The 13,205-nt window shown below is 36.0% G+C and overlaps 1 protein-coding gene across 5 annotated transcripts in view; it reads left to right on the forward strand.

Annotated features, from left to right (window-relative positions):
- Window positions 1–13,205, forward strand: part of NALCN (sodium leak channel, non-selective) — a 320,799-nt gene that overhangs the window by 44,574 nt on the left and 263,020 nt on the right. For all 5 annotated transcript variants that reach the window (XM_072782467.1, XM_072782462.1, XM_072782463.1 and 2 more), the window contains exons 4-6: window positions 1,604–1,687; window positions 2,849–2,988; window positions 3,071–3,199. In XM_072782467.1, the coding sequence (XP_072638568.1) occupies window positions 1,604–1,687; window positions 2,849–2,988; window positions 3,071–3,199 (353 nt within the window). The remainder of the gene's footprint in view (window positions 1–1,603; window positions 1,688–2,848; window positions 2,989–3,070; window positions 3,200–13,205) is intronic.

Consider the following 13,205-nt stretch of genomic DNA (forward strand, 5'->3'; position numbering starts at 1 on the left):
CTATTTTCAGCTAACTATGAAATATACAAGGCAAATATGATGCTTGTAGTAAAAGATGTTTTGTGAGGTTTTGAGGACAACCATCATATCCTTAAATTATTTATTCATATGTGATTTTGTGTGTGTGTGTGTGTGTGTGTGCAGGCATGTTTTGCATGCACACACACACTCAGAACCAGTGGTACCCCGAGTGCAGTTTTTCTCTTCATGAGGCTTAAATCACCATATGATGATCATAACACTTAACAGAGTCATCGTCCTCTTAGTTACTCAGACTCCAAGCCTCAGGGCTTGCTTTCATATCTCTTCTGTGACTTCTCCAATATATGAATTACCAAATTTGGTTGATCCTCTTACTACTAGGCATTTGGGAACTAGCATTTTTTTCTCTAAACTCTTCATATAATTAATCTCCCTATCTTGTCTATCACTGTTTATAGATTTATTATAAATTATTCCATCTTATGCATTAGTTGGATGTATAATATCACTTTTTCCACGGAGGATTTGTGTGTGTTTGTGTGTGGTGTGTGTGTTTCAGGAGGCATTATATATATATCCTCTCGTGTAAAGTAGACGAGTCCTCAGTGTTACTTAGTTGAATTTATACTTCACATCTGGGTCAGATAATGTTCATTAAATGGTTTATCATACTGTTAGTTTTTTTAATAATATAAACTATTCCTGAAAATTTCTCAATGAATCTTTTTGATAGCCTATTTATTACTAAAGATAGATGATTCTGGAAATTATTTTATTTTCCTAAATATCCTACAACAGATTTCATCATTTTATTTGAAATTGAAATCTTGGCTTTCTGTTACCATTTTTATTCTCTAAGCTGCTTCATTAAGAGCTGGTAATGATAGATGTCACTGAATTCAAAATTGAGTTTCATGGATTATGATGGAGTTAGTGACTTGATGGGGAAGTCCCAATAAAGCAAAAGACTTCCTAATTAGGGTTCCAATTCTAATCTAATGAGGGTTTCCATTTTGATATCTGAAAGGATTTTTTTTTCCTAAAATCCCCACTGATGAAAATATGCATTCTAATGTCAGAGTAGATTCATTATTAAAAGATGAAAGTAATATGTCTTAAGTCAATATATGTTTGACATATTTGATAATGAAGGCAAGTTTCTCCTTCATTTTAACTTAGCTTGTGGTGAATTTGTGGTTAATTTCCTACTAATGGTGGTTGATCCACAGGTTGAAAGGCCTTCATGCTGACCGTTATTGTTCTTGGTTCTTGTAGGAAGAAAGCTGGGTTAGGACTTTACCTGCCTACTGAGTGGGATGACCTCTGGTTTCTTAAAATGGTAGTATCTATGTGACTAAGAGAAGAAATAGTGATATTTTATGTTTGTGTGAATGTAAAATTTTCCATGCATAGCTCTGCAGTTACTTGTGTTTTATAAATTATTTTCTTCATATAAAATGCCATTTAAAATGCTAAAGGTGTTCCTTTTGAAAAATCTCTTCAATTATGATACAAAAATTATGAATAGCTTATACTCAATTAGCACTTGATCCTTCTTTCCACAGATGTTTTTTGAAATTATTAATTTTGCATGATAATTCCATGTGAAATTTATTTTTAGGGGGATAGTTCCTATGTGAAAGATCGCTGGTGTGTTTTTGATGGATTTATGGTCTTCTGCCTTTGGGTTTCATTGGTGTTACAGGTAATTAAAACTTTAAGTTACAAGGGGGTATTTTCCAAACTGTGCACTGTTTTGCATTGAAAATCTAAGTAAAAATAGTAATGAATATATGTCAGATGTGATGGTGAAACTTTCTATAACATTACATTATTTTAAATGTTTATAACTTTAAAAACATTTAATCATTGTCAGTCACATCTATGAATTATTTCTCAATCAGACATGAGTTAATACTAGAGCAAATTATTCTTATTAAAAAGATGTAAGAACATATTTATTGAAATAAAGGACAGAACATGGTAATATTTATGTATCTGTAGAATAAAAAAATGAATTTAAAAATGAAAATTCCAGTCATTTATGTGACTGAGTCCTCACTAAAAACAGCTGGCAAATATAGATATATTTGGATGAACATAAAATACCATATTACAAATAGAAAATGCCTTACTATGCAAGATGGGAACATATATTAAAAAGGCCTAAAGGTGGGATTTTACTAGATAATAGAATTCATTTCCATGCATTCATTCAGACTTGATTTTTGCATTTAATTAAACTCAAGTTGCCATATTCATTAAAAAATTTAGAATAGAATAAATTCACAGTCCATCCTGCAAAGTCATCTTAATGCTTATTGATGAGCTCTCCTTATTTTTATAAAGCTCACCTCTCCAACAATCTGATTTCATCCTGCATATTAATGTGTTCTTTTCCATTTAATAGCTGTTATATGATTGACAAAACATTTTCTAATTATCATTTTGCCTCTGTTAGTAAATGGTACAATTCCTTTTTATTTTTTATAATAATCTTAACCCTTTTTCCATGACTTTATGACCTAGCTATTTAAAAAGTTCCACCAAAGAACATTATTCATTAGGAAGACTCTGCATACTTATTTTAAATTGGCACTAGTTTTTGTAATAAAAAGTGTGCTTCAATGGATTATATGGAAGATGAATAAGAGTGATAGCATTTACATTAGTTTATGTATTCATTTCTCTGAAGATAGCTATAGCTTCAAGATGGGCTCAAAAGAGAATTTATTTCAGTGGAAAATAATACAGGGCAGAGTTCAGAGTGCAGGGTGAACCTCCTGATGCCATCTGAGTTTGTCATAACTACTGGCAAAGCTAAGGGAAGCTCTGAGCTTGTTTATTCTTACCTCTTAATTTACAGGTATTTGAAATTGCTGATATAGTTGACCAGATGTCACCTTGGGGCATGTTGCGGATCCCACGGCCACTAATTATGATTCGGGCATTCCGGATTTATTTCCGATTTGAGCTACCAAGGACCAGAATTACAAACATTTTAAAGTAAGTGCTGCTTTTATTATAAGTTAAGGAAAAAAAACTTATGACATTTTTGTTAAGTTTTGCCTACTTTTTTTCCCCCTAGGCGATCAGGAGAACAAATATGGAGCGTTTCAATTTTCCTACTTTTCTTTCTACTTCTTTATGGAATTTTAGGAGTTCAGATGTTTGGAACATTTACCTATCACTGTGTAGTAAATGACACGAAACCAGGGTAAGTTTATCCACCAACTGCATTATAATCTACATGATTAACAAGAAAGTTTCTGCAGTTTTTATGAGAAAACTTTGTCTAAATTGAACAAAAAAAAAGTATTTATGTACACTGTTTTATATCCTCTATTTCCTCAAAGTTTTTTTCTGATTTTTTTTTAAGACAAGTATTCAACGCAAGTCAGACTGAAAAATGTAACCTCATGGGAAAGTAGACTAAGCAAATTCAAAATGTGCATTTGGAGATTTTCCTCAGTGTGACAGAATGAGGAGTGTGCTATCATAATACCATCTGAGTATTTCCATTTCTTATTTAAATAAGATGGAAATGAGAAATGGTAGAACTACTTGGAAAAACAGTTAGGCAGTTTCTTAGAAAGTTAAACAGACACCTTCCATATATCCCATTCATTCCATTCCAGGTATCTAACCAGGGGAAATAAAAACATATGCCCATAAAATAGACTTTTACATAGTGACTGTATTTGTAATAGCCCAAACTGCTAAAAACCCAAATTTCCACCAACAGATAAATGAATAAACAAATAGTGGTATATCCATATGATGAATACTGTTTAGCAATAAAAAAGTATGAGAAATTGATATATACAACATCTTGGATGGATCTCAAAATAATTATGCTGAGCAAATGAAGCCAGATGAAAAAGATTACATATTCTGTGATTCTGTGCATACAAAATTCTAGAAAATGCAAGCTTATCTGTAACAACAAAAAGGAAAACAGCGACTGCCTGGGAATAAGGTTGGGAGAAGAATAAAGGGTTACCGGAGGCATTAGGAAACTTTAGGGGTTAGAGTGCCTCAGTAGCTCCGTCAGTTAGACATCTGGGTCCTGATTCCAGAATAGACCCCTGCATTGGGCTCCCTGCTCAGTGGGAATCTGCTTTTCTGTCTCCCTTTGCCCCTCCCCCTGCTCGTACTCTTTCTTTCTCTCAAATAAATAAAATCTTAAAAATAAATAAAGGAAACCTTTGGGGTTAATCAATATGTTCATTATCTTTTTTTTTTTTTTAGTAATATGTTCATTATCTTGATTGCAGTTCTGTGCACATGTTAACATTTATCAAGCTGTAGATTTTAATAGGTGCAATTTATTGTATGTCAAGTATATCTTACAAAAACAGCTTAGAAATGTTTTAGTGTAAAGCATAAATCTAAATTTCTTCATACATTTAAACAGTTGTTCCAACACTATTTATTGTGTGCTGTTATGCACTAAATTTAATGCTACTTTTCTCATTTACTAATTCCCTGTCCATATTTGGGTTTGTACCTGTTGTCTCTGTTGTGCATAATCGATCTCTTTGGCTATCCCTTCACCAATATTACACTCCGGAATTTATCTAGATTATAACATGGTTGTAGGCATGGGGTCACTTTCTAGCTTCTGCCTTACATAAGCTCTGGAAGGATCCAGAGGGTTTTCTGCCTCTTGTGCGCATGAAAACTCAAGCTCTTAGCTACTGGACACTTAGCCCCCATTCATACCACTATTTTGTCAATTCATGTACTTCCCTCCCTCTATTTGTAGTTCTCTCTTACCTTTTGACCTTTGGGGACCTGTTTTTCTTTCTTGTAAGCCCAGATATGCCTTTTTAAATGTTACCATTTATCCAATAGATCTAGTTGTTTGTAATGGAAAGGGTTGAATTTAATATAGCTCAGTTTGCCAGAACTAGCCCTCTGGTACTCATAGCTAATTCCCCCCCTATTGTTGTCATTACATTGTGAAGGGGAAGGGTGAAGAAGATTCTTCTTAGGGCGGGTGCCTCCTTCTAGCACAGAGTAAGTACTTAGTAATGATATGTTGGAGGCATAGTGCATGGTATATTATATTTAGACAGATGATAGTAACATTGTGACAAATGGATATAGAAGAGGAAATTTAAAAAACAAAGGGAGAAGAGCTGCTGAATGGGATGATGGAGAAATGGTTAAAAAATAGAAAAGCCCTGCTAAAAGTAGAGAGAAACAGCAAGCTAGCACACACAGAATGGGGAAGTTGAAGGAAGAGGTGAGTAAGGAGGTTGGTTGCCTGTGTGGGTGAGGGAAGAGACACATGCGTGGAAGAAAACCTGTAGGCAGTTGTTTTTTTTTTTTTTTTTTAAGTGTGTGTAGGCTATAAAATCTGTCTAGATTGTTCCATGAATGAATACCCAGGTGAGGAAAAGATATTGTGTGGGCGGGAAACAATAGAATAGAAGCGAAGAAGGGAGAAAGCTGCTGTGTTCTAATAGCTTCGAGCACAGGAAGCTGATTTAAAGTTTCCATTTTATTAAAAATCAAGTCGGAATGTGAGAATTCTAAAGCTTGTTAGAAGTGTAAAACTAGCTGGAAGATCAGGCATCCTGCTGGCAAACTTAACAGTGACGCATAAAGTACAGTACAAAACAGGGAAGAGGTAAAGGAGTGCCTCTGACCTCAGGGCCCTTGCATCACTTCAGAAACTGCTCTTTGCCATCTCCTTACCATACCCAGTACTAGGACATGAATGGCTTTGAAAAAAATATTAAAAGTCCTCTTGTATTGTGAATATTAGCTCCAGCTCATTATTTTATCCTAAAAATGGAGTTCTCTGTGAAGAATCACATACAATTTGGCAGAATTTTCAGTTACTCTAGACACAGCAGTTATGGAGGAAGGTCTGCATTTCATTTTCTCTTTCCCATATTTATAAAACCTGCCCATTAGCTTTATGTACATACACATATATTTTGCCTTCCTTTTATGTGGCAATTGCTCTTTGAGAGGAAAATAGGTAACTAGCCACAGGGTAGTAATGTTGCTCATAATAACAATTTTCGTAGGTTTGATGATTCATTTCAAGGACCAATCACTTGTTCCATTTTTCTTTTACTTTTCAGTCAGTAAACTCAATTTTAACATCTTACTTAGAAGCAGAAAAATTGTTGATGCCATTTTACCATTAGTTCTAGCCAGACATTAATTTATTTTTAGAGATTTAAAAACTGTCCAGAGTCAAAATAAAATGCATAAAAGTCCCAACTAAAAAAATTTCCAACCTTTTTGCTTCCTTTTGTTGCTTCTGAACTGGGAATTTATTATAAACATCTCTGGATCAGATATCAAGCCACAGTATGATGGCAGAGTTTCCAGCAATCAGAGTTGCCTGTCACTGTCATGACCTCATTTCTCTTAATTGTCCTTTACAATTGTCCGATTTCTGCTTAATTGATTTGCATGTGCTATAGCCTAATAATGGGAGAGCTTTCAGGCAGAGCTATGTCTGTTCAGGAACCTGTATCTCCTGCTTTCAAGGCTGATCCCTGGAATTGATTATGTATAATCTGTTAAGAAAACAGGATAAATAAGGAAGCAACTCAATACACACAGTCTTGCTTTTAGATGGAGCTGGTTTCTTTTAAAGAAGAAAGAAGGGAGTCTTAGCTTTGTTCATGGTAGCATTGCTAGTAAAGCTTTGGATTCTTCTCAGATAATGAATGGCGACATAAGGCAATTATGAAACAGGTAATGTCATTTAACTAAGCAAAGCACTTCATATCCTAAAGAAATATGAGAAGACCAATGGCCTATGGCAGAAACAGGTGTTGCAAAATGCCAAATGTGATGGCAGAAATCTCCTAGAAGCTGTAAGATGAGCATGTAAAAATGATCTGGTAGGTGAAATAGAAAAGATGAAGACTTTTCTGCCACCTTATTACCATTTCTGAGAAAGGAGAGAAATTTATTCCTAGCTTAGTATCAAATAATGAAATCTTCTTCCCAAGAGTGAGATAATTAGAAAAACTCTAAAGTAAGCAAATGTAAGCATTAAGTATATGGAAGTTTCCTGTATGGAGAACAGGGTTCAATCTGGGCTTCCAGTAAATACTTATAATGGCTGAGCCATTGGTTCTGAGATGTGTAGGTAGGAGACAGCATGTCACAGATACTCAGGACAATCCTAGTATGTCCCTGCTGTGGCAGAGTCATTACTAATAGCTTTCTTTTCCACGGGAGGAGTTTCAGGATGGTCATCCCACCCAGGGCAGCTTGTAGGACTCAGTGGTACCACTTAGCCTACAGACAATATAGAGTTGGATTTGGGTTAGTTTTCTATTGCCTATCCCAAATATTATTGACGATTATGCTTTAGGGTACTTGGAAAATAAATGAATTATTGGCTTATGAATTCTGTTCATAACATAATGAAGTATTTTGAATGGAAAGGTCAGAAGAATTAAAAATTGAAATGCAGTGGAACTTAAAATATTAATTTTTAACTTCTGTGGACTTTATCAAGAGGGAATTTTGTAGCATATGTAAAATCATAACTGCCTCAAATTCATGCAAAGGTCTTTGAAGTCTTCTTGATTTATATTTAAACCTTTTTTGAAGGATGAAGACAGACGGCTATGTTTAACTTAACAGAATTCATGCAGAGATGTCTGCTGGGTGGGAGATGCAAGAACAAATTTGGATAAATGCATGTTGGAAAGATTTTCTTTAAAATATTTATTTATTTTTTTAAGATTTATTTATTTATGATAGAGAGAGAGAGAGAGAGATAGGCAGAGACACAGGAGGAGGGAGAAGCAGGCTCCATGCGGGAGCCCGACGTGAAACTCGATCCCCGGTACTCCAGGATCACGCCCTGGGCCAAAGGCAGGTGCTAAACCACTCAGGGATCCCCTCTTTAAAATATTTAAATAAGAAATGAAAATACTCTGATGGGTGCATGTAGATTTTTAACTAAATTAATAGCAACATTTGTGCAGCACCTATTACATCTTACATATTTTGCTTCTATAACTAATATTTAGAGCAGCCTGAAAGGGACTATTTCCCCCATTTTGCAGATGAAGACACAGTCCCAAAGAGATCAAATAATATGTTCATCTGGTAGGTAAGTGAGAGCACCAGGAATTGAAGTCAAGTCCGACTTCCTAGCCCATGCTTATCTATGATTTGAGCAACTTCTACATATTATAATCCCATATTCATAAATCTATGTGCACATATAGATCCACATCCATATGCATAAACTCTTTCTATGGCAGAGAGAAAATGAAAGTCCATGTGATATCTGGTTTCTTTCTATCCCTGGTAGAAGTTCTGATACAGGGGATTGTGTCCCATTCAAATCTGAAATAGTGGCATGCCATATATTTATATTACTGTATTGCCTCTCTTTTTAAATCATTGTGCATATCCATCTCAAGGATGTGGCCCACCTGAGCCACCAATTAAATCAACCTTTCATATGCTATGAATTTTTAAGAAATTAAACATAAGTAAATATTTCGGAATAAACTGAATTCTCGTATGAAAATTAATACAAAAGTGATTTTCACCAGAACAGAAAAAATATGTCTGTGTCTCTAGCATAAAAAAACAAAGAAAATCCTCCATTTTGAGAAAGGGTCTTAAAGAAATTGAGTTATTTCTTTTGATCAGTTATACTATAGCAATTCTTTTGACCTTACTTACCAAAAGAAGAGAATGTAATAACATATGTCATAAAACTCTTACTTATTACTAGTAGTAAATGACTTTTACTGAGCAATTGATACCTGTTATCTTCTCATTTAATACCTGCATCGACCTGTTATTATGTCATATTCTGTTTCTACACTCTGTATTTTAGCCAAAGAGATAGAGCCTTAGGGAAGTTAACTTAAGACATTTAAGATGAAACAATGTGTAAGTGGCAGAAGTAGGGTTGAAACCCAGTTCTCCCTGACAGTGATTTCTATGCTTTTAAACATTCATATCTATACCTTGGTCAGTATACGAGATGATCTTCAACATGCATGTGTGTCCAGAATATTTGAAAAAAATGTCTAGTTTCCCTTTGGCTACAAGGCGTACATGCTTAGGAGACAAGTTATGAACAGGGTGGATGAGTATGTGGCTAGGACGGCTTGTATTAGGACTGAATTCTGTCCTGGGACTCCTGATCATATTATATTAATGGGAAATGAGGAGCACTGCCAATTCAGCCCCTCGCAGACAGCATTCACTGTAGTTGCCTGTGTAGAAATCATACCTAGCATCATTTTGATAGCTCAGATTTAACCTGACCAGTCTACTTTCCCTCCAATAGAAACCACAGTCACGTGTAGTGACCATAATAATAGCACTAGCATACAATTCATTTCCAGGCTGCGATCTCTCTGATAGGGAGAATTACCTGGTGAGCTTTGTAAAAATACAAACTCACAGCCACATCCATGGATTCATGTTTATAGCAGGACTTAGATTCTCAAAATCCATTGGGTTAGAAACCAGTGCTGTAAAACCTTAGTTTTACATTAAATCTCCCAAAGATGTGTTCTATATAACACAAATTTTGCATGGCTTCTTCAAAGATAAATCTGGAGTCTTCAAAGAAATGCTCAGCTTTTAGCTGCTACACCTCTACCTGTGGAGAACTTGAGTTTTCTTTCCCTGAAGGCTGTTTCTGTGGAAATGACTAAGAAGCACCAGAGGTAATCAGAGACTCTTGTCATTCTTGCAAAGAAGCAAGTTGTCCATATGTTCTGGGATCTGCAGGACAGTCATCTCAATTTTACTGATTCAGTGACTCTTACCCCCTTAGGTCTAGCGACTACGCTGGGAGGTGTACTTTGTGGTTGAGGGTATCTGAGGACTGGGACTCTGGCACTTTCTACATCCTTCCCTGGTCCTCACTTTTAAGGTAGCTCCATGTTCTTAGCACCATGGAATCCTGACATCATTTGACCCCAAAGGATGGAACCCTGTTGGGGTGGGAAGAACTGCTGCTCCCCAGCTATACACCTCAGCCAAACCATGGCCAGAAAACATGAACATATTTGGAGCTTCTCCTTTTTTAAAGATGTTATTTATTTATTCATGAGAGACAGAGAGAGGCAGAGATACAGGCAGAGGGATAAGCAGGTTTCTTGCAGGGACCCCAGGGTCACGCCCTGAGCTAAAGGCAGACGCTGAATCACTGAGCCACCCAGGCGTCCCTGGAGCTTCTCATATGTATGAGGCACTTTGTATTCCTGGTTGCTAATTCATAATGTGGTCACATAAGTTGGGCATGATGAGCTGTATAAAAGAGAAGAGGAAAGAACTCCTTGCCACATATTAATTAATTGGCAAAATCACCGACTGAAAATCTATAATCTTAGCCCCAAATTCTGTTTGGCCATTCTCTGCCATGCCTACTGACTCCTTACAGATAACTTCTCACCCTGGATCTTGTAGTTTCTCAAGCAAAGGGGAAAAGATTTACTACTTAAGGACTAGATTCACAACATCAAGGGCAGTAGTCTTTATCTTATGACTTCAAAACAGTTTTCACATTTCCAGTTTGGAACTGATCAGTGCAACCTCTGTGTCCTGGTACTTTATTTTTCTGATGCTCTTTGAAATACATTCATGTACTTCTCATTGCTTAATCCTTGCCTAGATCCCTGTCACACGTGCTGTCCCTTATGCGCATCAGCAAAGTAGTGAGTGATATAATTAAGGGAAAAAAGTTGGGGCAAATATATAATTAAAGAACTATTTGGATATGACTATTTAGGTATGGTGACCATTTAAAATATTTGTTTTCAAAAGAAAATAATGTTTTGTCAATTAAGTTACATACACTATTTTAAAAAAAATATTTAGTTTTACCATTTGATGCACAATGAATTCAGTTCTTTATGGTGTGGCATTTCTATTTAGCCATTAAGGAATGGATTAAGGAATGGAAAATCATATTAAAATACTCTCAACTTAGTAGTAAGGGGAAATTCTTAGAAAATGTGCCAGATTTACTTGTTTATAGAAAGTAGTGTGATGTCAATATTATTTCCTGCCTCAGACTATTTGTCTTGTTTTGTAGTCACTGTAAAAGTCTAGACAGAGCAAGTAAAAGTTTAAAAAAAAAAATCAATAGTCTCTTCTCTGCAAATTCCAGGGTGGGGGTAAGAATTCCAAAGCATCCAGCAGTAGCAGTAGCCAGGCCAATTCGTAAGAGCTTTTAATTAATCCTGAAAGCAGAGGCCAAATAGGAGTGAAAATGAAGCCAGATGATACTCTGGAATGAACCCAAGAGGCGGGTAGCCGCCAGAACAGGTTCATTGTCAGCACAGGAAACGGACCACCTCTAAATGCAGGTCTAAGCTTTTAGCAAGAAAACGAGCCTTGTTTTTCTGCCTGCCACTAAGAATGAAGCAAGCAATGCCCTAAGGTATCAAGGGTGCAAAAACTCTGTGTGTGTGTGTGTGTGTGTGTGTGTGTGAGAGAGAGAGAGAGAGAGAGAGAGAGAGAGAGAGATTCACTCCATGGGTTTAACTAGAAATGCATTCCTCTACGACTTTTCCTGAGAACATACAATATAAATAGGAGAGAAACTTACTGAAGTAGTAAATAACAAAATGCTCTTAGGTGTACAGTGTTATCTGTTGCATATAGATTTGCTATGCTGCGTACCTCCTTCTTTGCATCACTGACAGTCTCCTCATGGAATGCAAACTTCAGAAACAACATTTGTTGTAGCTGAGCCTCTATGAATATTTTCTAAACCAAATGGACCAAATTTTGCTACAAGAACTCATTGTTCTGCTTATGTTCAGTTCTTCAAGGGAAAACAGTAAAAATATACATATATAATTAAAAATCCATATATCTATCTAACTATAAATTATCATAAGTATATTTTGTGAAAATCTTGCAAATAACTTAAGTAATGACTTCTTTTGTAAGTTAGTGTTTTTGACCTTTTAGCCAGTCTCTCAGACGAGGGACAGATTGTAGTCAGTTCAAAGTATAGCAGACTCACTGTGTCAGTTTGGGGGTAGCACAGATTTTTGTCTTTTCCCCAATATGCCAATCACTGAAAATGTAGTTTGAAAATTGTTTGGTATGGTAACAGGTGCTTGTTTACAGCCCCTGAGAAAATGCTGTGAATAGCTACACCTACCAATGAAAGGGTAAAAACATTATTCTCTCTCTCTCCTGTGCACATACAACATGGGCTCTGGCATTTCTACTTTCCAGGATGCCAGGGCGTGTATCCGCCCTAAATCGAGTTCTGTTGATCCTTTAGTGGTCACTCCAAACAATGACCCCTTTGGAAGCTCTTCCCCGTGCTCATCATCTACCACCTGCAGTTTTATGTGTGATGTTTCTACTTGATGCTCTTGTAATGCTAGGAGCTGGTAGCTGGCTCTGAGAGTGCTCATTATGCTTTACTGTTGTCATTACTTTCCTAGCTAGTAAAGGCTCTGATTTGGGATTATCTTTTTGGTCATCTCCATTCTTAACATGTTGTGTGGCATAGAATAGATCTTTCAGATTTAATCATTTTGAATGAATGGATGGACAAATGAAATAAAGTAAGAATATGGGGAAAACACTTCCTGAAAAGGGGCTAAGTAATGATAAGCATATTTATGTTCATAAGTGACAGTAGTTCAAAAGGCCGAAACTAAGTGTGTTGCAGCAAGCAGTGACAGCAGTTTGATATTAGTAGAGAGAGATGACATTGCAAGTAATGGAGAGAACAATTTAAACACAATGTCTTAAGCTATTGCATTTGGCATTGATGAGTCCTGTGGATAGCTGAGAACAGAACACAATGGGCACATGGTTCCCTCTAATTATTACCTTTTTTAAAAAATAGGAAGGTGTGAATATGAAGTCATTGTGGGAATTGCTTTTTAATAATAGCTGAAAAGTTTCTCATTTTACAAATGAAGAAACGGAGGCTCAGATGATCGAAGTGAATTGCCTAAGGTAATTAAGTTGGTTAATCACTGAACTGAGATGATAATCTTTGTGTTCTGATACACAGCTCAATCAGTGTTCTCTACTGGCAGGAGTAATGATTAACTGGAAACCATACAACTCTTAAGTACTGAGGTGTTGTTTGGGACTGTAATATACAATATTAGCAACAAGTTCAAAACATATTTTCTTAGATCTCAAACTCCTACATAATGTTATTTATAAATAGGATATTTTGTTAGGAATTAAAAAAGAGGGGTGCCTGGGTGGCTCAA

This window comes from Canis lupus, chromosome 17 (genome assembly GCF_048164855.1).
Source record: "Canis lupus baileyi chromosome 17, mCanLup2.hap1, whole genome shotgun sequence".
In the NCBI taxonomy this organism is placed as follows: domain Eukaryota; kingdom Metazoa; phylum Chordata; class Mammalia; order Carnivora; family Canidae; genus Canis; species Canis lupus.